Below are 27,388 nucleotides of genomic sequence, written 5' to 3'. Positions count from 1 at the left end.
TCATCATCATCAATCTTCTTTCTTTATTTGACAAAAGCTGAGAAAAAGACCTTCCCATCATGAACTGTTTAAAATCCACGTACATAATAAATAGATTCACTAAATACAACCATTACATGCCCCGTCCTCTGTATGCTGAGGGCAGAGCCTGGGTCCGAGCAGGACGTTCAGCGCTGCAGGATCTCATGATGACGCAGCAGATGAGCTCTGGACTCGGGTTAGTTCGCTGGTTTAGGTTAGGCTTCCCCTGACCATGTTTATCCAGTCTTGATGCATCAGGTGGCTCCTCCAGGACTACAGTAATGAAGAGCTAAATCTACCGGACACAGGAGGTGATGCAGCAGCTGGTTGTGTGTTGGGAGTGTGTTGGTGCGGTTAACTGCTCTCCGGGGGGTCGGTCTGGGGCAGCGCTGGCACCACCGGCGAGGACATCACCACAGTCTCTGCTCCCACTTTAACAGCCGTGACGGTGGTTTTACGCGAGCAGGCCAAGCAGATGTAGTCCTCATTCTCGGCCATCTCACAGGACACTCCCACACACACCTGATGAAACCACTCGTCACAGCCGCCGTCACACTGGACCCAGTCCACCTGAACCCAGAGGAGAGCAGACACAGTGAATAACACTCACGACTGTCTCATTCAGACTCCAGCGGACGGTCACTCACCTTATCCTTGCAGGGCCGCTGGCAGTTCTTGGCGGCGCAGACGGCGTTCTCGTCGTTGGAGTCCTCTGCTCCGGACCAGTCGTACTTGGAGGGAATGTCCAGAATCTTCCGGCTCTTCTTCTCCAGAGCGTCCTTGGGGAACTCGGCCTTGGCCGCCGCCTTCTCCTTCCTCTTGCGCTCCTTCTCCTCTTTGGCGAGCCGCTTGGCCAGCTGCTTCAGCTCGCGGGACTTGTCCGGGCTCAGCTTCAGCTTCTTCTTCTTGGGCTTGAGCTCCAGAACCCGCTTCATGTCTTTGGACTTGGAGCGTCCCTCCACGCCGCCGGCGGCCAGCAGCAGCTGCTGCTCGGCTCTCTCCAGCTTCCTCTTCCTCTTCTTCTCCGCGTCCTTCAGCTTCAGCTTGACGGGTTTGTCCAGCAGAGCGTCCTCAGGCTGCGGAAGCACAGCAGCGTACAGAGGTCAATGCGTGGACACAAGAAACATGAGCATGTGCAGTGACAGCATATCCCTCACCTCCATGACCTGCAGGAACTTGTCCTCTGAGGGCGGGTGCGTGGCCTGCAGGATCCTCCAGATGTGCTGCGTCTCGTCCAGAGACACCTCCAGCAGGTCTCCCTCCATCATCAGCTCCTCCAGCCGGGCCTTGGCCGCCGGAGAGAGCTCCAGCACCGGAGGCTCCAGGCTGCGCGGCACCAGCGGCGTCTTCCTGGGCTGCTTGCGCGGCGCCGCCGGATCTGAGGAGGTCAACAGAGATCAGGCTAGTCTCAGGTCTACAGGACTCTTCTGGATATACATGTGTAAGTGTGTAGTGGTGTCTTACTCTGAGGACAGGACTTCGAGGCAGAGGAGTACGCGTGCTCCGCGCAGAAAGACGGCGTCGTCGGCCACATGTGACTGACCACCTCCTCCGACTTCACAGGAATCTCCTCATCACAGAACAAGTACGGCTTCACCTCTCCTGAGTCCTGAGGAGAGAATCAGAGACTGAGACGAGCAGGACATCCGCTTCACAATAAAGGGGTCATGAACCGAGAAACCAAAACTCCCTTGATCTTTTGACATATAAGAGGTCACTGTACTATAAAAACATCCTGTAAGTTTCCCAGAGCTCAAAACATTCTCAAAAGCAGCTTATATTGAAGACAAAACGACAGCTGCCCACCGATTCAACGACATTGTCTGTTTAGCCCCGTCCACCGATTCTACGGCGTTGTCTGTTTAGCCCCGCCCACCGATTATACGGTGTTGTCTGTTTAGCCCCGCCCACCGATTCTACAGTGTTGTCTGTTTAGCCCCGCCCACCGATTCTACGGCGTTGTCTGTTTAGCCCCACCCAACGATTCTACGGCGTTGTCTGTTTAGCCCCGCCCACCGATTATACGGCATTGTCTGTTTAACCCCGCCCACCGATTCTACAGTGTTGTCTGTTTAGCCCCGCCCACCGATTCTACGGCGTTGTCTGTTTAGCCCCACCCAACGATTCTACAGCGTTGTCTGTTTAGCCCCGCCCACCGATTCTACAGCGTTGTCCGTTTAGCCCCAGCCAACGATTCTTGCATTTAATGTTTATGAAAGGTGGATGCACAGGTCTACACAGAAAGCTAATGATAAAGATGCTCTGAATAGTCGCTGTGCGGTGCCAAGTTGTGGAAAAACAGTCTTTGCATTGCTTTCCTTCTGATCCCAACATTAGGAAAGAGTGAATGAACTTTATTTTTAATGAAAATCCGGACTGCGTCAGTAAAAACTTGGTCCATTGTTCACTTTGTTCATTTTACCGCGGTTTCGTTTACAAACAAGATCGACGCACAATTTGGTGCAGGATTTTCAGAAAGATTGAAAGAAAGAAAAAAGACGATGCTGTGAGACTAAATTGGATCTGACATTAAATGTCACAACACACAAGTGTGAGTAACTGTTTTCATTACGTGATCACCATTGCTTTGTCTGTTAAACAGATCGTTTCACATGTATTGAGCATTTCTTGCTAGTATTCACTAGATTCCTGCAGCGTGCTTTCAGAGTTTCTCTGAAACCCTCCACCTTCCCCTGTATAGATCTGCTACAGGTTATTTTACATGCTATTTGTGCAGCAGCAGTATGCCTTAAATACACACAGCACCGTATCGCCGTATGCATTGGCAGTAGCAAGTCCCTTTAGTTGTAGATTATTGCTGCTGTTAGCAAGTACAGCAATAACCAACAGCAGCAGCAATTCAGCAGCAGCGTAGCAGATTTATTCCACCAAGACCAAATACATTTACATTGTCATATCCATCACCATGCTAAAATCTTCCAAGAGTTGTCATGATTGAAATCTTGATAACATCATAAGTGTACCTCAGAGAACAGTACAAAATAATAAAAAAGTCAGTTCATGACCCCTTTAAGATGATCTTCGTCTGGCGAGGTGATGGTTGACTGTGTGTGAAAGGATTCAGTAATTCACGTACCTTGACGTCATATCCGTAAGTCTCTCTGATGTCCTCGTCTGAGTCCGTCTCTTCGTCGTCGTAGTCCATGGAGGGCCGTGGTGACGTGGCCCTGCTGAAGCCGGCCTGCTGAAAGGTCTGGATGTGCCCCTGAAAGTGAACACAAGTTAGTCTCAGAGCGCTCTTATTCGATCAGACGTGGGTATCTGAAGTGACGTGCCTGCAGGTCGGGGTTGGCGGCGGCCTTCTGCAGCTCAGCGTTGATGATCTTCTCGGTCTTCTCTCGGGCGGCGAGCTCCACCATGCGCTGGCTGAGCACGGAGAGCTTGGCCAGAGCGGAGGAGAGCTCGTCGGTGGCCAGGGCCTGTCGAGCGCGGTCCTGCCAGCCCATGGCCCTCTCCGTCAGGCACTGCAGCGCCTCTCCCTCGGGCAGCCGCACCGGCAGCTTCTGCAGCGACACCAGCAACGACAGGATGGTCTCCAGCCGCGGCCGCCGCGAGCGCTGGCACAGCGGGCACAGGAACTTGCACTCCTTGCTGCCGGACACCAGCTTTTTCTGAGAGCCGGCTTTGGGCAGCGGCACGCAGGCACCGTGGAACCAGTCCCTGCACAGCTCGCACTGCAGCATGAAGCCGCCGGCCGTCTTGCGGCACAGGCAGAACTTGACCTCCTCGATGCGCTCCACCAGAGCCATCTTGGCCAGGTTGGCGGCGCGCAGCGAGTGGATGGCCTCCAGCTCCTGCTGCTCTCTGGCTTTGAAGGCGGCCACCACGGCGGCGGGGTCACGCGTGTCCTCCACGCTGTCCTCCAGGTCGCTCAGAGCATCCAGCTCCAGGCCGCGCTCCTTCTCCAGCAGCTCTTTCACACGCTTGCGCTTGCTCTTGCTGGTGCCGTACACGCCGATGTCCACGCGCGGACTGAGCACCTGGAGAGATCGACCGCAGGTGTGTAAAGATAAATGCCACAGGGTCACTCAACAGCTGATTCTCCTGACCTCACCAGCAGGTATTTGTTTTCAACATAAACTCATGTCATTTTGCTCTATTTCTCAGAAAACAAGACTTCTTTTCTCACGCCAATTTGTTTCTTAAGTAACTGCATCTTGATTTAAGAATATTTAGCTATTTGTATTCAAAAATGACAAAAAAAAAAAATAATATGGAGGAAAACAATGTCTTTCATGAAGACATTTATATGCATGAAAATAATTATCACATAATATTCTCCTATATATTCCACTAGTGCACAGGTTCTCAGCTCTGGCCCTCGAGGTCCACTGTCCTACAGAGTTTAGCTCCAACCTTGATCAAACTCACCTGCCTGTAACTCTCTAGCAGTCCTGAAGAGCTGGATTAGCTGGTTCAGGTGTGTTTGATCAGGGTTAGAGCTCAACTCTGCAGGACAGTGGACCTCGAGGGCCAGGGAGCCCCAGCATCTGCTGTAAGGTGTGTGCGCCTAGGGCTGCAGCAAACGATTATTTTGATAATCAATTAATCTAACGATTATTAGAATGGTTAATTGAATAATCGTTGATTATTTCACTGATTAGTCAGTAGACTTTGATCGATTGTTCTGCTTTTGCAATTGGATAAAATACTGAGTTATACATATTCCAACAAACAAATTAAGGTAATCACTTCAGCTTTTGAAAATCATATGCAACTACAATTATTATACAATTCATTTACACAAATAAATATATTTGGCACAGAATGAGATGACGGACAGAGAAACTCTCGTTCACCATTTAATTAGCTGTATGAAAAAGTAACAGTAACGCATCATTCTGGCAAACATCTCCTTTTGTAAGTCATATGGATAAGAAAAAAAACAAAGGTAAGTGATAAGATGCTTTATTTTTGGAATTTACTCTATAGCGCGGAATGCCACGGAATTCGTCAAGTGTTGGATGAATAAAGAAGGTCTGTCACTTAATTCAAATCGCGATATGAACAAGTGTTTGTGAATATTAAAAAGCAAAAAGACGGTTTAAATGTGAATCCTGCATCTTCCGTTAGCCTCGGTATGTTTGAATGGCGGAGACGTGGTTTTGTTTACTACACAAATACTGAAGCACGCGTGAACGCGCGGTGATTTTCGGACTCTGCATCTCACTACATGACGATATGAACACATGAACTTACAGGCTGTGAGAGTCACTTCATGAGAATTTTACCGTTTCATTTGAGAAAACTAGCATCATATACTGTATACACACAGAAACTTCATGGCAACCCGTCAAAATAAAAGTGCGGTTTAACATGTGACAGAAACATATTACTTTTGTACAGTATAATGTACGTCTTTATATATTCCATTTACTGACAAATTTAAATAAAACAATTAAATGCTAAATTATTACAACCACATTAACGACTTAATTGTAGAAAAAACACAATTATTATTAAAACTTAAGTTTTCTACCATGTATTAATTTTAACAGTAAACCTCTGTTTGGTTTCATTTTTTTAATTTGATTATCAGAAAAAATAAAACAAGAATTTCTGGAAGAAAAAAAATTGTAGTGCCCTATTGTTCAAAATGTTGAAATTGAGAGTTTTGGACTTATTTTTTCACTGAAATAAATGTTTTTGTTGTTACACCGATAGTAAAGTACCGAAAAAAGGTACCGTTGGGTACCGGTTCCTGATTTCAGGTACCGATAGCGGTACTGTACCGGTTCAAATGTGAACGGTACCCAAGTCTCCTGGAGGGTGTGTGTCAATCGATAAGTGATCATTTGGTTTGCAGAGATCAAAGCTTAATCTAGCTCGGGACTGTTTTGATTATCAAACCATCACTTTAATTAAATAATGTTTTTCCCACTAATAAAAAGATTTGATCATTAGCTAGCTCCACACTGCAGAGCTACTTTATAACAGAACATCAAGTTGTAATTCTAACAAAGCGACACGGACTCTGGTTTTTCATGTTTAATGCTGTAAAGCTGGTTATCTGTTGCATAAAGTACTATATACATAAACGTGACGTGACTGGACTTTACTGCAGAGCTCGTGCAAACATCCACATCGCCGTAATCAGACGCTTTCTGAACTGCTGCTTTCTCACCGCTGTCAGTTTTTGTTGTATTTATATCATTATTGAGAGGAAAGCACAGCATATATTTACATATTCATCCAAACACCGCTCAGAAGCTTCAGGTTGGGCTGTGTTTGCTCTGAAGCGCTGTCTTCTTCTCTTGAATAGCATCCAGGAGACTGAATTATCACGCTGGTCAAACTGCATTACTGCAGGCTCTTACATTAGCTCATAAGGGTCAGTTTTATGAAATTGAGATTGATACATCATCTAAAAGATGATTCAATTTTATAAGCTTTCCTGAATGATCTTTCCATTGATGTATGGTTTGTTAGGATCAGACAATATTTGTCTGAGATGCAACTATTTGAAAATCTGGAATCTGAGGGTGCAAAAAAATCTAAATATTGAGAAAATCACCTTTAAAGTTGTTCAAATGAAGTTCTTAGCAATGCATATTATTAATCAAAAATGAAGTTTTATATTTACGGTAGGAAATTTACAAAATATCCTCATGGAACATGATCTTTACTTAATATCCTAATGATTTTTGGCATAAAAGATGATTTTTGCAATGTATTGTTGGCTATTGCTACAAATAAACCTGTGCTGCTTATGACTGCTTCTGTGCTGCAGGGTCACATATAAGATCAAACCACTACTCAACAACAAAAATATTTGTCGACTTTTTTTTTTATTGTCGATGTTGTCGATAATGTCGACTAATCGTTTCAGCCCTAGTGCGTGTATCTGTGTCACCTACAGTAATGTGTGTGTTGTTTGTGTTGACCTACAGTAGAGTGTGTGTGTGTGTGTGTGTGTGTGTCACCTGCAGCAGGGTGTAGGTGGAGTTCTTCTTCAGGAAGGTGCGGGCGGTTCTCTCCCTCCAGGCTCTGGCAGAAGCCACCTGTGACTCCACCTGCGGCAGAGCCTCTAATCTGACGGGGATGGAGCGTCCTCTGGCTAACAGGCCCTCCAGCTGCTCCAGGTAGGAGTAGTTACTGCCGTTCTGCTCATGAAGAGATCGAGACAGGGTCACATGACGTGCTACAATAAAGCTGAATCAATACGGATGAGCACACAGCATTCATGCCCTTGACCTGTTCAGAAACATCTCTGAAGCAGCATGCGCTGTTCAAACATCATCTCAAAGAGTCACATGACCCGAATGTATGCATGTCTTGTGTCTGCTCTAAATTTCTCTCTAAAATGTTGTCTAGACCAGGGGCTCTCAAACTCTTAGGGACTAGGGACAGGGTCGAAAGGACCTCGATAATAACAGTGCTCATGCATATGCTTACTACAATCTGTACTCTTAGATTCCATTAGAATTTCTGTTTTTCTGGATTTTGTGTCATTTTTCTGATTATGTTTATTTTTTCCAGACTTTTAATGGTTTTAATGGTTAAATTAAATTGTAATCAAAAGCATGTCTACCTATTTGAATTCATAAAACTTTTACAATTTAACGACAATTTACTCTCTCTCTCTCTCTATACACACACACACACACACACACACACCAGGAATACAGAATCTCTGGCAATGTTCAGGAGACTGCCGTCACTGTCCCCTAATAAAGCACTGTTCTAGCTTGTACCATTGTTTGATTTCTTGCGTTTACTGCCTCTAGTAGTTTGTTGTATTCCTCATTCACAGGCAAAACAAATAAATGTAAACAGAAGTGTTCAGGCATGACCCTGTGAAGCACACAGTCACCTGAATGGCCTCCACTCGGGCCGTCCACTCTTTGGCCTTGTGCAGGGCGTCTCTGAGGGCCAGAACATTGGGCAGGTACGCTGGGATATTCTTGGCCTCCATCACGATGCTCTCCAGCGTCAGCAGACTGTGACGAGGCCTGCAGAGAGACAGACGGACAACAGTCAGCAACCACAGAACTACACAATGACCCTAGACTACTATATGTGACCCTGCAGCACAAAAGCAGTCATAAGCAGCACAGGTGTATTTGTAGCAATAGCCAACAATACATTGTATGGGTCAAAATTATACATTTCTCTTTTATGCCAAAAATCATTAGGATATTAAGTAAGGATCATGTTCCATGAAGATATTTTGTACATTTCCTACTGTAAATATCTCAAAACTTCATTTTTGATTAGTAATATGCATTGCTAAGAACTTCATTTGAACAACTTTAAAGACGATTTTCTCAATATTTAGATTTTTTTGCTCCCTCAGATTCCAGATTTTCAAATATTGTCGTATCGTAACAGAGCACAGATGAATGCAGAGCTGGTTTGTTCAGCTCTCAGATGTTGCTGACGGTGGTGTGGGTTGGGACAGGGTTTGAGGGTCACCTGGCCTGCAGACAGGCTCGCGCCCGCTCCTCCCAGTGCTCGGACAGCGTCAGCAGCTCCTGCAGCTCGGCCATGGCCTTCTCCACGGCGTGATGCGGCGGCAGGCCCACGCCGGAGTCGATCAGCCGCTTCATCAGCTCCAGCGTGAGGCGCTGCGGCTCGGCCAGCGTCAGCCGCACCTCGTCCAGCCAGCGCGCCTGCTGCAGCTCCTGCTTGAGCCGCGGCAGCTCCGGCAGCTCCAGCTCCAGCCCCGAGCCCAGCTCCAGCAGCGCCTGCAGCTTCCCGGAGTCCGGCGTGCTGTCGGCCAGCGCGGCCTGCGCCCGCTCGTGGAAGTGCTGCACGCTCTCCAGCAGCTCCTGCGGTGCAGAGAACAACACCAGAGCTGATATCAGACCTCAGCCACACTCTCATCAGACCTCAACAGGGGTGTTGAAATTAACCGTTGCATCGATGCAGTGATACAGTCATGGCTAAAAATATCAGCACCCTTGGTAAATATGATCAAAGAAGGCTGAAAATTAATCTTAAAAATAAATTAAAATGGGGGGAAATATCATTATGAAATAAATGTTTTTCTCAAATACACATTGGACAATTATTGGCACCCCTAGAAATTCTAACGAGTAAAATATCTTTGAAGTATATTCCCATTCATATTCACAATTCTGAGCACTGCAGGGTGATTAGGGGTGCCAATAATTGTGTCCAACGTGTATTAGAGAAAAACATTTATTTCATAATGATATTTCCCCCTATTTTAAAATTTCTATTTAAAACAATACAATAAGTAGTAGAATAAGACAAATAAGTTACCAATCACATAAAATTAGTATTAGTAAAAAATGTATTTGTATTACAGAGTTGGCAGAACACAAAAGTGGCTTGTAGGTAAATTTTCAGATATATAATGAGGCTCAGACGTGGCATGAGTGCAATTAAATTCATAGATTCATATGGAGATTAATGTTTTAAATACAACACTTTGAATACAGAAATATTAAATGATTTAAATAACTGAAATAAAGCGCTAAAAACTAAACTGAAACCGCCAGCAGGTGGCGGCAAGTCACTGATTTTATCACTGAGTCATTCATTCAGTTGATTCGTTCGAACGGATGATTCATTCATGAATGAAGCGAGTGATGGTCTTCATGAATCACTGACTCACTAGATTCGTTCAGAAACACACTTTTATTCATGAATGAAACACCGCTGTTTGCTTTTAGAGATGCGCAGCGGCTCAGCTGTTACTTTTATCTGGAACTATTTTCATTGATGATGTAGAGCAAAATCATGCAGCACTTGTTTATTGATCTGATGTATTAAATCAATATCACATTTGCAAACTCCCTTAATAATTATTAAAAGCTGTCACTCTGCGCGAGCGAGTTCAAGACTCAGAAGCAGGTGCAGATGTGATATATTCCCTCTGAATCTGCGGGAATCTGTAGAATGATTATTATGGTAATAGCCGCTGAATTCTGCCCTGTTCTCTGATAATAACCCGGCTGTGAATGATGCGAGCGGCGTTACTGTGTCTGTGAGAAGCTGCAGCCGTGGCGGGGATGATTTTGATGTGCCGGCAGAACAACAACAACAATGTGCTACATGTTTCTTTTCCCCTCATTTCCCCCGTTATCCCTGATAACTAATGGACTGAACACAGAGCAGTTTTTCCGTGAGCGGGAGCAGAAACCCGGAGTGGATGCAGAGCGGAGTGAATACAGAACGCTTCGAGCGGAGAGAGGAACGTGCTTCACTCCACTCCAGGCTTCGATCACACCCCCCTCAGCAGCCTGAATACACCTCGTCTTTCCCTAAAATCAAGACATTTATTACACTGTTTGAGAAGCCTATTTACGGCCTTAAAATGATGAAAAGTGAATTTAAGACATTAAGGACAGGCGGGAACCCTGCAATTGACGGACATCCGTCACAGCGACGGAGAACTTTAATCCCTGTATTAACTATAAGAAATTATATAAATATATACATTTTCTGCCCCATATCTTGAATTATGTGACATTTTAATAGACTGATTCCTGCAGTGAAAGGCGGCATATAGTCTAACCTGCTAGACTTCATCACGTGATGTATGCTTTTCACGATATACTCATAATAGCAAATCGCACATCGTTAAAACAACTATTACGATATTATCGCACACCCCTATACTGTTTAGATGTGTATAATGCATTGTCTGGACTCTGAACAAAACAAGAGTTTGATTGAAAATGCTTATTCATTCTGTGTTTCCCGGTAATACAGCACCGCACCGGACTCTGAACGTGCAGCGTCCATGTTTCAAAGCCTTATCACACTTCTGGTCATTCCGTCCCCAAACTGAAGCCTCTTGAAATCGTAATTAAGAGTTTCCTCTTTTTAAGGTCTTAACTTCGATAGCTAAACCGAAGGCTTTAAGACCCGCGGAGAGCCTGGCTGCGCTCACCTTGACGTGCCGGGCCTGGCTGATGACGCAGGGCAGGCGGTACAGCTGCTCCACAAACACCTTCAGCTCCTCCACCGTCAGCTTGCTGCGTGCCTTCTGTGCGCTGCTCTCGGGACGCTCTCTTCTTAACACACACACACACACACACACATTAGGGCTGAAGCACAGGACACCGTACAGCTGTGTGACCGGAGACTGGTGTGCTGCGGCTGACCTGTGCCTCTGCTTGTGGCTGAGCAGCAGCTGAGCTACAGACGAGCAGGTCTCGGCCTCCTTCACCGTGTCTCTCAGGCTGCGCAGCAGGCCGTTCTCGGGGTACTTCCGGTCCTCCGCGTCCTCCAGCAGCACCTTCAGCTCGATCAGATCTGTGGAGCACCAGCGACCCGTTTAGACCCTGCTGCGGGTGTGGACTAAAGTGACCACTCAGAGTGGTGTCTGACCTTTCTTGCACTTGCTATCGGCCGCCAGCGCCTCCGTGACCCTCCTGGCCCAGGTGTCGTAAGACTGCGCACGCGACTTCACCCCGTGGAGCATGGCGGGAAACTCGTCCTGATCGTACCGGAACCTGTGACACACACGGCCATTACTCAGCACCTCAGTCACTGATACAGCTGTGTGTGAGAGTGTGTGTGTGTGAGAGAGAGTGTGTGTGTGTGAGAGTGTGTGTGTGAGAGAGAGTGAGTGTGTGTGTGTGTGTGTGTGTGTGTGTGAGAGAGAGTGTGTGTGTGTGTGTGTGTGTGTGTGTGTGTGAGAGAGAGTGTGTGTGAGAGAGTGAGTGTGTGTGTGTGTGTGTGTGTGTGTGTGTGTGTGTGAGAGAGAGAGTGTGTGTGAGAGAGTGTGTGTGTGTGTGTGTGTGTGTGTGAGTGAGAGTGTGTGTGTGAGAGTGTGTGTGAGTGAGAGAGAGTGTGTGTGAGTGAGAGAGAGTGTGTGCGTGCGTGAGTGTGTGTGTGAGTGTGTTTGTGAAAAGTCAGGACATAGATGTGTATAATGACGAGGGTATGGCAGGTATTACAAGCTGAAGGTGGCATCTCAGGACATTGACCCATGTCCCCACTTTTCAAAACGCTTATAAATCACTCAGAATGAGGTTTTTTTGGGGAAAGTTGAAATGCACAGCCTCCTGTAAGGGGTAGGTTTAGGTGTAGGGTTGGTGTAGGACAATAGCACATACAGTAAGTACGCTATAAAAACCATTACGCCTATGGAGAGTCCCCACTTTTCACAAAAACGAACATGCTTGAGTGTGAGTGTGTGTGTGTGTGTGTGTCTGTGTGTCTGTAAGGGGTAGGTTTAGGTGTAGGGTAGGTGTAGGGCAATAGCACATACAGTAAGTACAGTATGAAAACCATTACACCTATGGAGAGTCCCCACTTTTCACAAAAACGAACATGTGTGTGTGTGTGTGTGTGAGTCATTACCGCAGGCACTTGTTGCTGGCTGCGCAGCTGCAGAGCTCGGCGGCGTGATGCAGACACACCAGACGCTGCGGGCTGCAGCTGCAGGTGAGCGCAGACAGGAAGCAGGTGGTCTTGCACTTCCAGCACTGCCGCTCGTCATCGGGCACCAGCTCGAACACCTCCTGCTCCGAGCTCTCCACCCCCTGAGGACCAGACACAAACATCTAAGCAGTGCTGGTTTAACAGCTGCTCAGTCTGGTATTATTATCAGCTTCTGAATGTTAATCATCAATAATATTGCTGAAAAAAAAGAGCCATTTGTAGGGCGATGCGATTTCTGTGATGCGGGAAACAGTCATAAAAACTGAATTTACTGTATAACACAAAATGTCACGGAATTTGTCAAACTTTCAATGAATTAATCAAAAGTAGGTCAGTGCACTTCAATCAAACCGTGATATGGACTAGTATCTGTAAACATTAAGCAGCAAAAAGACTATTTAAACCTGAATCCTGTATGTTCTGCGTGTCTGTGTGTGAATGAATGACGCAGACGCGCGGGTTTGTTTACTACACACTGAAGCACGTGACGCCGTGATTTCAGCGTCTGCGTCTCACTAAATGAGGACGTAAACACATGAACAACACCTCCAGAACTGCTCTGAGAGTCACTTCAGCATTTCAGTTTCATTTGAGTAAAACTAGCGTCATATATCATACACACACAGAAATTTAAAGGTATTCACGGCAACCCGTCAAAATAAAAGTTCGGTTTAACTTGAAGACATTGTGCCAGAAATATATTATTACTGTTCAGTAGAATGTACTGCTACTATTACTAAAATTATTAAAACTTTATTTTTTAAGGAATAATCACACAACATTTCTTCCATGTTTTAATTTTAATAGTAAATCCTCTTTGTTTGTCAAAAAATAAGGTTTAATTTTCAGTAATTAAAAGATAAAATAAATGACTGTTTTATGCCTTTACTTGATAACCAGAAAAAATTAAATACACAACACAGAATTTCTGAGGGGAAAAAAATTTAATAAAGCTAATTTTAAGAATAAATTTGAATAAATTAAGTTGTTTTTATGCATTCAAATGCTTAGACATGCTAAAACACAGAATTTGACAACAGTAAAACATATGGTGAGAAAAAATAAAACTTTTCATGGGGCCTTAAACATGTTTTTTAATAAATTGATGTGAATTTGTGTAAGTTTCATGGTTTTAATTAATTAGACATGCTTTTTGATTAATAAAATTTAATTTAACAATTAAAAAGGAGTCCAGAAAAATTAGGGGGACGGATTTCATTTGATTACATTTTTTCTTTTATCTATTTTTATTGGTTCTGCTGAATTCATTATTGAATTCCACTACTGATACTTTGTTATCATTTATATTAATTTCTAACATTAAGAGTCAATATTAAACTGACTTCCAGGGGAATTTTTATATTTATTCGGGCAAATTTTTTGATAAACTTGTGAAATGTGTGCGTCACATTATTAAATTTAATCAATAAATTCAATTAGAATAATAAGATACTATGGCGTTGTTACAACAGCATAAATATTGTAGTGAAATGAATGCTTTTTGAAGCATTGAATCAAGTTTTTGAAAACAGAAATAATAAATGAAGAAAAAAAAAGAGCCTACTTTTAATTATGAGAGTAAATTTGCAAGTAGGTGGTGGCAAGTCAGTCTTGATGAGTAAATCATTCACTCAAATGATTTGTTCAAAGCTGCTCATACATTCAGGAATGTCATTATGAATAAGTTCATAAAGACAGTTATTGAATCGATCAACTGATTCAGTCAAGACAGCTCTACTATGAGGATCACAGCAGTTTCGCTCTAGCTTCGTTTCAAACTAGTTTCATTCTAAAGAACTGACAGCATCGCTTCCAAAGTGTCTCTTAACGTTAACTTCTTGTTTTTTGCACTACTGTATCAAATCCGTATCATATTTCTAAGTGAGCCAATATTCAAGAAAACAGCATTTTCATTTTGGTGGCATTTTCTATTATTTTTGGTTAGATTTTTGCAGCAAGTTGGTGTTTGTGTCTGACCCTGATCTCAGACTGTTATATTAGAGTAGTTGAGGACAGTGTTGCTGGGGGTTTCTGACAGATGTTGGACGAGTCTCTCTCACCGTGTCCTGCACCGCTGCTCTCAGCCGGCTCTCCTCCTCGATCATCTCGCTGAGCTCTCGCACCACAGCCGCCGCCAGCTCCACGTCCAGACTGTCCGGATCCGCCGCCATCTTACACACCAGCTCCTCGTGGGAGAAGACGCAGTAGCGCTGCAGACGCCGGTAATGCGCCACACACTGCCTGCCGAGGGGCAGCTGCACACACACACACACACACACACACACACGTCATCAGGGTTGGGTACCGACCGAATTACGTCGGTACTACAGAGTACCGATTCACATTAAACCATTCAGTACCAAATTTCGGTACCTGAGAACGCATTTGGGCGCATGAGAGAGAGACCCTGTGACATGATGTCACCCCTGCAACTCTTTAAAACACAACACACGGCAAACCCAAATGCTCTGAAGTGTGCTTACACGGATGCAGACAGGATGGAGGAGTCCATTCATAAAAACGGAGTTTACTCTAAAGCGCGGAACGCCACGGAACTCGTCAAGTGTCGGATGAATAAAGAAGGTCTGTCACTTAATTTGAATCGTGATATGAACTAGTGTATGTGAATATTAAAACGCAAAAAGACGGTTTAAATGTGAATCCTGCATCTTCCGTTAGCCTCGGTATGTTTGAATGGCGGAGACGCGGTTTTGTTTACTACACAAATACTGAAGCACGCGTGAACGCGCGGTGATTTTCGGACTCTGCATCTCACTACATGACGATATGAACACATGAACTTACAGGCTGTGAGAGAATTTTACCGTTTCATTAGCATCATATACTGTATACACACAGAAACTTCACAGCAACCTGTCAAAATAAAAGTGCGGTTTAACATGTGACAGAAATATATTACTCTTGCATTACTTTTGTACAGTATAATGTACATCTTTATATTACATTTACTGTCAAATTTAAATAAAACAATTAAATGATAAAAATAATTATTACAACCACATTAACTGTAGAAAAATTGCAATTATTATTAAAACTTTTTCAAGGAATATTCACACAATTTTTCTACCATGTATTAATTTTAACAGTAATTTTAACTCTGTTTGGTTTCATTTTCATTTGATTAAAAATATATAAATGTTTCATGCCTTCATTTGATTATCAGAAAAAAACAAACAAAAAAAAAACAAGAATTTCTGGAAGAAAAAAAACTGTAGGGCCCTATTGTTCAAAATGTTGAAATTGAGAGTTTTGGACTTATTTTCAGAGAGTAAAGCACCGGAAAAGGTTCAAATGTGAACGGTACCCAACCCTACACGTCATCACACACACACACACACACACACACACACACACAAACACAAACACAAACACACTCACACAAACACACACACACACAAACACACTCACACAAACACACACACAGAGCTGAAGACTCGGCTCAGAGGACATACCCAGTCTGCGGTGCAGAAGTTGACGGCCTCAGCAAAGTTGTAGCCTTGATTGAAGCCGCTGTGATAGGCTCTCGGGAAGGTGACGACAAACTCTCCCGCGCACTGATTGGTCCGGTACACCTGTATGATAACGAGTCTGTCAGTGACTGCTGAGGAAACATCTCATTTCTACACTGAACACTCATTTCAAGCTCTATACTCCTCAGCTGTACCGGGACGCCGTGCTCCATGAGGAGGTTGGGGTTCATCAGGGTGACCAGCTGATGCAGGAGGTCCGGCTGGGAGTCGAAGAGCTCCGGAGCCACTTTCTTCATGACGGACTCCAGCTGCTCGGCGGCGTGAGCGGGAACACCGTACCAGGTCTTGGGCTCGCCCCTGCTCAACACACACACACACACACACACACACACACACATGTCACTCGTCACTCATCGCGGAGCGCCAGGACGAGGCTGCGCTGTCTGAGAGGACTCACCAGTGCAGGTAGTTGATGGAGTAGCTCCAGTGGTCCTCGATGTGCCAGCAGAAGGACGAGAAGCACATGCCCACGTACAGCCAGGGCAGCTTCATGCCGCTGATGTCCCCGCCGATGTGCGTCAGCACCGACTGCTCCAGCACAGGCATGTTGTTCAGGTTCCAGCCGGAGCTCGCGTACTCCTGCACACACCGCACCACACCACCATTATACAGCGCTCTCCACACACAGAGGCTTTACTGCACTGCATATATAGAATGTATAATGCTATACTGCTAGTTTCTCTGGATTTACTAGGAATGGGTTTGAGTAAAATGTAAATATTTGTTTTATTCCAGAAAATGACAATTGTTCAAAATAACAAATGTTGATTTCTTAACTCTTCTGAAGTTAAAACACTGGTATTGTGTTGTCTAAAAATGAATATAAACATGGCATCTTTTTTGTCATTTTGACCAGAAAGCACTCTAAATGCAGGGCTCCAGACTGCGTTGCCCAGCTCGAGGTCCTGTGAGAAGCGTGTGAATCCACCGCAGAATGAATCAAGAGAGCTGCGAGATCCGGCGAGATGCATTCAAACTCTGCACAAAAACCTCAAACGGCGCCGACGTAGAAAACCAGAAGCAGTAACGCTAACTGTAACCATGGTGTTGTGGCAGAAAGAGTCGAATGTTATTACATTATTCATTTCAGGGTTTGAACAACCTTTTGAGAGAGAAATTCAAGCACTTTTCAGTGACTTTACAGTATTTCACAACTATTTCCAGCACTTTAAAGCAATAAAAATGATCCAATTTAAATGTTGTTTTTAATGAGATGACCAAAATAAACTGTTAAAATAAAATTTAAAGAGACATCAAATTACCACTATAACCAGTAGATGGCAGCAGAGAGGCACTTATTGGCTTATTGATAATTCATTTCCACTTTTTTGCTTTACATTTTAAAATGATAAAATCACTATTATAAAATATCAAATCATCAAGAAATCAAATTTTGTCAAAGTTTTGCACTTTTCATATGTATGAAGTAGGATAAGTCAAAATTAACTTTTGTTCAATTGGGAATTGAATAAAGTAAAGAGTGTTCTTTTGAAAATCGCTGAAGCTGACGGTCAGTTCAGTATAATAGGCTACTATAAAAGAATAATGGTACAGTTAATGAGAGTAGAATATAGAATTTTTCATATAAAAAATATATTTTGCCCATTACTGTTTTGAATTAAAAGCAAATTTTGTACGTTTCCCAACTCAAGCCCAGTGCTTTACTGTCAATTGAGCTATCGGTAAGCCCCGCCCCCTTAGTTACTGTTGCTCCCTCGGACAAACAAACGGAGTTGCTCACTGTCTTACAACGATGTTTTTGCACAATTTTGGACACCGAAGGCCACCAAATGTGAATTAAATATTCCATGGAGGGATTTATAAAATATTTAATAATAAATACGGTGGGTAACTCGAAGGAGGGTTTACAGATCACAATGTAAGCAGGAGAAGTCTCATATTACGGTCGGTCATCACGATCGTGGATCAACACTGTTCATGTATCGCAGGGTACGATTAAATTAATGCACATTTAACCAGTTTAATATGGAGAGGCACTGAAATGTAGACCTTCGTTTATGTGTTTTTGACCTACACTGTAACGTACAAGACGCGTTTGAATACTTAGGGACATTTTGCTCTGTTTTGTTTGGATTCAGGAAATGTAATAAATAAATGATATCGCCCATCCTCTCAGGATACCTGGAATCAGTGTTACGAGTACCCCAGGCACATCGTTTTTACATTTTTGCAGCATAAACCCCATAAAACCGATGCGAGCTTCGGATCTTCCAGTGTTTCTCTATGGCGCTGAAACCTGAAGATGTCCGAGTTCCGCTCCCCGTGCAACTGATACTCGACTGCCATTGGCTCATCTGTGTTCGAGGGGAGGGGCTTACCGATAGGTCAATTGTGCATTACCAAGAAATAAACGTGTATTATTATTATTATTATATTAACTGTACTTGTTAATGCAAAACAATAGTATTTTTATGACTAAATTATCTTTGTTTTTAATAACCCCACACATCACCCCCCAGCGCTACCAAATCTGCTTCTTGCGCCACCATCTGTAGAGCTTACTAGCGCTGGTGCTACTGCTCACAAATGTTAGTCTGGAGCCCTGTCTAAATGACAACATTTTTATTTAAAATTTGGAAGAAATGACATCAGTAGTTTACAGAATAAAACACATTTTCCAATTTACATAACTATCGTAAATCCAGAGAAACTGAGAATGTTCAAGCAGTCTTTTAATTTTTTACATAGATGTAGTTTTATTTTTCTTAAATGACATTTCCTCATGTGATTCATACACAGGTATGAGATGCAGCCGTATGAAATGAAGCGTCTTACATCCTCGTCGCCGATGAGTTTTCTCTTGCCGTCTCGCACTGGGAACCCGCTGCCCACGTCCTTGGAGCTGATATCAGCGCCGTACTCCACGATCACGTCCTCCTCGATGCTGCTGACCAGACGCCAGAACTCCTTCTCCACCAGCTCCGTCGGCACCATCTGACACACACAGCACGTTTACACGTGTTAGCGCTGCTCTCAACACAGAACACTGCTTTAGATGTTGATAAGCGAGTAGACGGTGCTTACGTGAACAGGCATGTTGAAGTAGTCGGACTTGAAGTGGTCGGCCATCTCGCCGAAGCTCTGGAGCGTGTACTCGCGCACGGCCTGCTCGAAGCCGAACGCCTCGCGAGGCTTGCTGCACTCCTGTGTGACGGGAGATCAGCACATCACAGAGAAGCATTCACTACAGCAGGTGTGTGTGTGTGTGTGTGTAGAGCGGTGAGGTACCTCTGCCACACACTTGGGGCAGCGCCAGTCTCCTTTGGGCACGTCCTGCAGCGGCGGGATCAGGCAGAAGGTGTGGTAGCTGTCGTCACAGCCGTCACACAGCAGGAGGCGGTCCTCCTCGTCGCCCCGCCCACACGCCATGCACATGTACAGGTCAATCTGCCAGTCACACATACACACACACACACTCTCAACATCGAGTACTAGTTTTATGTCATCAGGCTCAAAACATCAGAGCAGAAGAAACTAAAGATGTTTTGAAATGATGAACTGCTGACTCTGAAGTACTGAAGCATGGTGTGCCACAGGGCTCAGTATTAGGTCCGTTACTCTTCTCCTCTTAGGGGATATTAGCACTAGGCTTGCCATTAGTTTTCACTGTTAATGCAGATGACTCTCAGCTCTATATTTCCTCCAGACCTGACAAAGTTAGCAGACTGTATTTGTGATATCAAAAACTGGATGGTTAGTAATTTTTTTTTTTTAAATTCTGACAAAACAGAAGTAAAGCCAATCTCACGACTGTTTATATCCTTGCACAATGTAACTTTATTATCATCCAGCTGTAATCTGATAAATGTGACTATAAAGCATGAATATATTATAAACATTAGCATCATGATTTTTGGTAAAGCTGCTGTGAAATGATGAGTGTTGTGAAAAGCGTTGTAAAGTTGACTGGACACGGAGTCTTAGAAAGATGATGAATGAAGAGCTGGATGAATCTCATTATATCTACATGTATGTGTCTCGCAGACGCTTTTATCCAAAGCGACTCACATTGCATGGGTTATTTGAAAGATCTGATTAGTGGAAATGAGCCAAAAATCACATCACTAGTTTGTCTGCAGAAAAATCAGGATAATTTCACCAGCAATTACTGGACATCAAGCCAACCATTGTGATGTTAATAAAAAGGCGTTCATGTTAAGGAAACAGATCTGTTGGGAATGAGTGTAATCAGTCTTTAATGCAGTTTGTACTGAACAATGTAGAAGCTCAAACACAGGAACAGTTATAATGCAGGATGACACACAAACATCATACTCACGTAATTGACCTCCAGCACCTCCTTGCGTGGACGCATCTTAATGGCAAACGCCTGAGCCCTCATGTGCTTCTGTTTCCTGAGGAAGCCCTCCTCATCTGCACACACACACACACACACACACACTCTCTCTTTACACACCGCTGTGTGCGGAGCAGCACTGATGTCTGTTATGATCCGCTGAGCGTCTCACCTGCTGCGGTCATGATGTCTAACCCGAGGAGCTGCGGGCTGCCGCTGAACACCTGCATGCCTTTGGGCTCCGTGTTTTCTCTCTGAGACACACAAACATCACGTCAGCACAGGCTCAGACAGACTGAACTGTCTGCTCAAAGAAGACTGAGAGAAAGCAACCTCGTCCTTGAGCCGTCGAGGGGAGCGTCTCTCGGCTCGTCTCTCCTTCTCTTCATCCTCATCTGCAGCCTCCTCCTCTCCACCTCCAATGCCTTCATCTACGTCCTCGGGGTCAGGGGCTTCTGGGTAAAGCCTGTGAACGCTCTATACACACACACACACACACACACACACACACACACACACACACCTGTCAGGAGCGACTCGAGACACTCGTCACACCAGCAGCGGCTGCGGGAGCCGGACTCACGGTCAGAGACGCTCCGGACTGGAAGAGCTCATACGGATACAGGATCCTCTCGAAGTGAGAGCGCAGCAGCGACCCCACGCCCTTCCCGGCCGGAAAACCCATGCGGCTGCTGATCCTGGACCAGCGCTTCTCCTTACAGACCACCTCGAACCCTCCTTCCGCAGACACCAGCTGCACAGAGAGGAGAGAGCAGACGCGTGTTCGCTCATCCGGAGTTACGCTTCACATTATATCAGCATATTTACACACGAACGTGAGCCGTGCTGCCAAATGAGTGTGAATGCGAAGTTAAAACTGGTCGAATGTGAGGTTCTCACAAAAATGAGTTCATTAAGCGCGCATCATGGTTGCAGAAAACCCGTGAGATAGCCTTTACGGCTACAGAATTACACAGATACAGTACAAAATAGTTAGATTTAAAAAGATTATACATTATATTGATTAGATGTTATTTTCAAAATGTTCTCTGCGTATTACAACAGCCTGTCACCCAGCGATGTACTCTGTTATTCAACGAAATTGAGGTTAGATGGTGGGATAATCCTACAGAAACAGGGACTTTCTGGTGTCAGAAAACACGGTTTTCAAGCGGCAGTCTATGGAGCCATGGAATAAAAGAATAAAAAAAAAAAGGTAAATCTGATTTTATGTTTCAAAATTCTGACTTTATTCTCGCAACTCCCAGATTATATCTCACAATTCTAATAAGCAAAAACAACTCGTCGTTCTCTCTTTTGCCCTCGGCTCTTCTGCCTTTTTTACCTCAGAATGGAAAAACTTGCTATTTTTGAATTAAATCGAGTTATAAAGTCTGAATTAGGAGATATAAGCTTGCATTTGCAAGAAAAAAAAAGTCAGAATTGTGAGATAAAATGAATATGATGTAAATATGTTAATAGTAATAGGTTTAAATAATATTTCCTGCTGTAACTGTAGGGCTAATACAATGCGTCCCCTATGAACTGCAAATGTGAATATTATGTAGACCTATTGTTTAAATCAAGTTTATGCTCTAAAAGTAATCATAGCAGTTTTCATCCATTCGTCTGTTTTAAACGTCTGCGTTTAGCTTCAAACGGCGTCTTTGACGACAGTATTCTATACAATTATTTGCATTCTGATTCTGACATCCAAAAGCACAGATATGCATTTTTCCTCTTGTTCCATGGATTTGACCACGAGTGTTTGTCTGCCAGCTCTGTGCGCGGCTGCGAGTGACGTCTATAACTGGTCTGCACAGGACGCCTCTCAGGGCTCAGGGCTGATGTGAGCGTGTTGTACCTTGCTCAGCAGGTACAGGTCCAGCACTCTCCTCTCCACGTGAGGCAAGCGCAGCCTGCAGCCCTGCAGCTCCCAGAACTTGGCGATCTGGTCCAAGAAGTTGAGCTTGACTCTGGTGAGCGCCTGAGCGGACGAGACACCGGGTGAGGAGCAGACACAGACATCATCTCCGTTATCACAGCACTGAGACTCGACTCACCTCCAGCTCATTGAGCCGCTGCACTCGAGGAGTGAACCGGAAACTACGCACGTCACAGGCGAAGGGAGGCTGCCAGCCCTGAAACACACAGCAGAGACCAGTCTGAGAACAGATCCGCTCCAGACACACACACACACACACACACACACACACACACACACACAAGCCCTGAAACACACAGCAGAGACCAGTCTGAGAACAGATCCGCTCCAGACACACACACACACACACACACACACACACACACAAGCCCTGAAACACACAGCAGAGACCAGTCTGAGAACAGATCCGCTCCAGACACACACACACACACACACACACACACACACACACACACAAGCCCTGAAACACACAGCAGAGACCAGTCTGAGAACAGATCCGCTCCAGACACACACACACACACACACAAGCCCTGAAACACACAGCAGAGACCAGTCTGAGAACAGATCCGCTCCAGACACACACACACACACACACACACACACACAAGCCCTGAAACACACAGCAGAGACCAGTCTGAGAACAGATCCGCTCCAGACACACACACACACACACACACACACAAGCCCTGAAACACACAGCAGAGACCAGTCTGAGAACAGATCCGCTCCACACACACACACACACACACACACACTCAAGCCCTGAAACACACAGCAGAGACCAGTCTGAGAACAGATCCGCTCCAGACACACACACACACACACACACACACACAAGCCCTGAAACACACAGCAGAGACCAGTCTGAGAACAGATCCGCTCCAGACACACACACACACACACACACACACAAGCCCTGAAACACACAGCAGAGACCAGTCTGAGAACAGATCCGCTCCAGACACACACACACACACACACTAAAGCCCTGAAACACACAGCAGAGACCAGTCTGAGAACAGATCCGCTCCAGACACACACACACACACACACACACACACACAAGCCCTGAAACACACAGCAGAGACCAGTCTGAGAACAGATCCGCTCCAGACACACACACACACACACACACACACACACACACACAAGCCCTGAAACACACAGCAGAGACCAGTCTGAGAACAGATCCGCTCCAGACACACACACACACACACACACACACACACACAAGCCCTGAAACACACAGCAGAGACCAGTCTGAGAACAGATCCGCACACACACACACACACACACACACACACACACACACACACACACAAGCCCTGAAACACACAGCAGAGACCAGTCTGAGAACAGATCCGCCACACACACACACACACACACACACACACACACACAAGCCCTGAAACACACAGCAGAGACCAGTCTGAGAACAGATCCGCTCCACACACACACACACACACACACACACACACACAAGCCCTGAAACACACAGCAGAGACCAGTCTGAGAACAGATCCGCTCCAGACACACACACACACACACACACACACACACAGCCCTGAAACACACAGCAGAGACCAGTCTGAGAACAGATCCGCCTCCAGACACACACACACACACACACACACACACACACACAAGCCCTGAAACACACAGCAGAGACCAGTCTGAGAACAGATCCACACACACACACACACACACACACACACACACACAAGCCCTGAAACACACAGCAGAGACCAGTCTGAGAACAGATCCGCTCCACACACACACACACACACACACACACACACACACACACAAGCCCTGAAACACACAGCAGAGACCAGTCTGAGAACAGATCCGCTCCACACACACACACACACACACACACACACACACACAAGCCCTGAAACACACAGCAGAGACCAGTCTGAGAACAGATCCGCTCCAGACACACACACACACACACACACACACACACAAGCCCTTAATTAATTTAAAATGGGGGGAAATATCATTATGAAATAAATGTTTTTCTCAAATACACGTTGGACACAATTATTGGCACCCCTAGAAATTCTTATGAGTAAAATATCTCTGAAGTATATTCCCATTCATATTCACAATTTTGAGCACTCCAGGGTGATTATGAACATGTAATTATCCAGCCATGGCTTCCTGTTTCACAGAAATATAAATAGGAGGGAAATCAAAGCCCAGATTCCCTTAATCATCATCACAATTAATGAATATATTTCTGATGTGCAGCAAAAGATAATTGAGCTTCACAAATTAGTGAAGTGGCGTTAAGCAGTGAAAATTCCCATCTCCACCATCAGGGCAATAATTAAGAATTTCCAATCAACATAAAATGTTATGAATCTGTCTGGAAGAGGACGTGTGTCTATATCGTCCTAATGCACGGTGAGGAGGAGAGTTTGAGCGGCTAAAGACTCTCCGAGGACCACAGCTGGAGAATTGCAGAAAATAGTTGAGTCTCGGGGTCAGAAAACCTTGTCAAACAGCAGCTACATCAGCACGTGTTGTTCGGGAGGGTTTCAAGAAGAATGCTCCTCGCTCATCCAAAAACAAACTCCAGCATATTCAGTTATCAGACACGACTGGAGCTTCAGATGGGACTGGCTTCTATGCTCAGATCAAACTAAAACATGAGCTTTTTAGCAGCAAACACTCAAGATGGGTTTAAAAAGTGCCCCATGTGTACAATGAAATATACTGCTGTATTTTTGATGTTGTGAGCCTATATTTCTGCTGGAGGTCCTGGACATCTTGTTTAGACGCATGGCATCATGGATTCTATCAAATACCAACAGATAAAAAATCAATAAGTGACTGACTCTGTTAGAAATCTTATAATGGGCCATGTTTGGATCTTCCAACCGTACAATAATCCAAACACAAACCTCAAAAACAACACAGAAATGTGTCACTGAGCACAAAACCAAGCTTCTGCTGGTCATTCCAGTCCTCTGACCTGAACCCTGTAGAACATGAGTGACCTGAAGAGAAGAAGCTGTGAATCTAAAGGGTCTGGAGTGATTCTGGATGAAGGAATGGTCTCTGATCTCTCGTCAGGTGTCTCTAACCTCATCAGGCATTATAGGAGAACATTTAGAGCTGTTAAACTGGCAAACGGAGGTTTCAGAAAGTATTGAATAAAAGGGTGCCGTTAATTGTGTCCAACATGTATTTGACAAAAACATTTATATCATAATGATATTTCCCACCATTTTAAATTCTTATTATCCAATGAAAGGTTAGATTTTTGTGAATTTTTTAATAAAAGATCAAAATGATTAACAATGCAGATTAATTTTCAGCCTTCTTTGATCATATTTACCAAGGGTGCCGATATTTTTGGCCATGACTGTAACTATTGTTTATTGATAGGTCATGTTATCTAACAAATGGAATCTTATTGTAAAGTGTTTTTAATTCTACAGTTTCCTTCTATTTGACACACACGTGTCTTAAAATATATGTAATCTAATCTAAATTTATGATAAAAGCTGAGGTTTGTTATTTACTGAAATGTTATATTTAGCTGTTGTCAATGATCTAATGTTGTGTTTGGTCAGCTTTACTGAAGTATGTTATATTATCCTTCTACAGCTGCAGGAAGATCATGAAACAAGAAAGGCATTGATTTTTGTACAGTTTATTTTTGTTTGACTTTATTAATAATAATGTGTTTTTAATTTGCATGTTTCTGTCTTGCTTTGGTCCCGTGGATCTTCACTGGCACTGAATACAGATCATTTAGATCGTGACGACACTAACTCTATTTCAGCTGGCTGTCACGGCAACAGCTCTCGTTTTCCTGCAGTTTAACTCTATGCACTAAACTAACCAAACATCAAAAACAAACATATGTATATAAAAAGAATAAAAATGACAAAAACACAAGATAATTTACTAAAACATCAAAAAATAAACAGAAAATAAAAAAATAAAAGTGAATTCATATTTAAATTCATATTAACAAACATAACTGGATGTGGATAATCACTGAAATAATTTACATATTCATTTGTGAATACACAAATACATACAATACAAAAACATCTTCATTTGAGCCTCTAACTCTAGCACTCTCTATTCTAACTCTATTCTATCCACTTGTTTTCTTTTTAATTATTATAAAAATGAGCCTCTAACTCTATTTTGTCTGTGTTCTTTATTTAGAAAAACACAACACTTGACCCTCTAACACTTGCACTCTATTCTATTTCTATTCTATGCGCTTGTTTTGTTCTGAACTATCATATAACCCGTGTGTGGTGTCAGGCTGACTGTCACAGCACTTATCATCGCTTCTATTGTCCTCATGTGTCTCAGCGGATAGAAGCTTCTGCTGATGACTGGATGTAAATGGGCCTGGACTGATTATGATCTTAATAATGAATAATAATAGCGAAGTATGAAGCACTTGTGGTCTAATTGGGTCATCCCTGGGATTCAGTGGGTTTGTGAGGTCTGATCTGGTGCTGTACTGGGTTTTACTCTGGTGTTTACTGTGTGTTTTACTCTGGTGAGTCGCTGTGGTGTTTACTGTGGTAAATCGCGGTCACGGTACCTGCGGCGGGCGGATCTTGCAGAGGCCCGTGTTCTCGGCGATCTCCCGGATCTTGTGGATGAAGCTGAACGGGTCGCTGAAGTCCTGCCAGCTGGGCTCGAACACCGGACACTCCGGCGGAGCCTGGAACTCGCGGAACAGCGCCATGAGTCACCGCTGCGCCTCAGATCTTCTTCTTCATCATCAGCGGCTCATTCCTGCTCGCTGTAACCCAACACGAAGCGGCTTCAGACGGGCAGTGTTTCCGTGTTTACTCCGAGAGAAGCGCGCCGAACAAAAGCTGCTCCGCCGCGGGTCACTTCAGCTGTCTCCCGCGCTCGCTGCTCCGCGCCCCGCGCCCCATCCGCGCTCAGAGATCATATCCGTCAGACACCCGTCAAACACAGCGGGATTAATGCTGGAATAATCACACTGATGCTCAAACAAACTCCGTTAGCCTCTTCTGCTAGCCTCCGCGCAAATGTTTCCGGAAGTGTTAACTTTCTACTTCCTGCCGCTGTACTTCCGCTCTAACGAACACAACAAAACACACGTTAGACCTGAAAACCCGGAACTGTGTAAAGCCTGTAAAGCCTGTAAAGCGC

General features: G+C 44.4%; 1 protein-coding gene across 2 annotated transcripts; it reads right to left on the bottom strand.

Annotated features, from left to right (window-relative positions):
• Positions 1-27,388, bottom strand: kdm5a (lysine demethylase 5A). Of its 2 annotated transcripts, none has more exons than XM_058772192.1 (27): positions 26,805-27,388; positions 22,338-22,415; positions 22,139-22,261; positions 20,858-21,028; positions 20,608-20,751; positions 20,447-20,528; positions 20,257-20,351; positions 19,206-19,364; positions 19,002-19,121; positions 18,753-18,911; positions 16,354-16,535; positions 16,091-16,253; positions 15,879-15,998; positions 14,466-14,660; positions 12,325-12,506; positions 11,347-11,471; positions 11,121-11,271; positions 10,907-11,027; positions 8,458-8,813; positions 7,856-7,994; positions 6,966-7,145; positions 3,318-4,022; positions 3,119-3,247; positions 1,486-1,630; positions 1,179-1,399; positions 669-1,097; positions 1-591 (listed from the first exon to the last, which is right to left on the bottom strand). In XM_058772192.1, the coding sequence occupies exons 1-27, from the start codon at positions 26,949-26,951 to the stop codon at positions 376-378; spliced, it is 5,037 nt and encodes a 1,678-aa protein (XP_058628175.1). In that variant the 5' UTR covers positions 26,952-27,388; the 3' UTR covers positions 1-375. The 2 variants fall into 2 exon arrangements, with proteins under 2 accessions (XP_058628175.1, XP_058628174.1); XM_058772191.1 differs by having other exon boundaries at positions 10,907-11,030; positions 26,805-27,387.

This window comes from Onychostoma macrolepis, chromosome 04 (genome assembly GCF_012432095.1).
Source record: "Onychostoma macrolepis isolate SWU-2019 chromosome 04, ASM1243209v1, whole genome shotgun sequence".
NCBI lineage: Eukaryota > Metazoa > Chordata > Actinopteri > Cypriniformes > Cyprinidae > Onychostoma > Onychostoma macrolepis.
The sequence above is the reverse complement of the archived record's forward strand: the minus strand, read 5'-3'. Positions and strand labels throughout refer to the sequence as shown.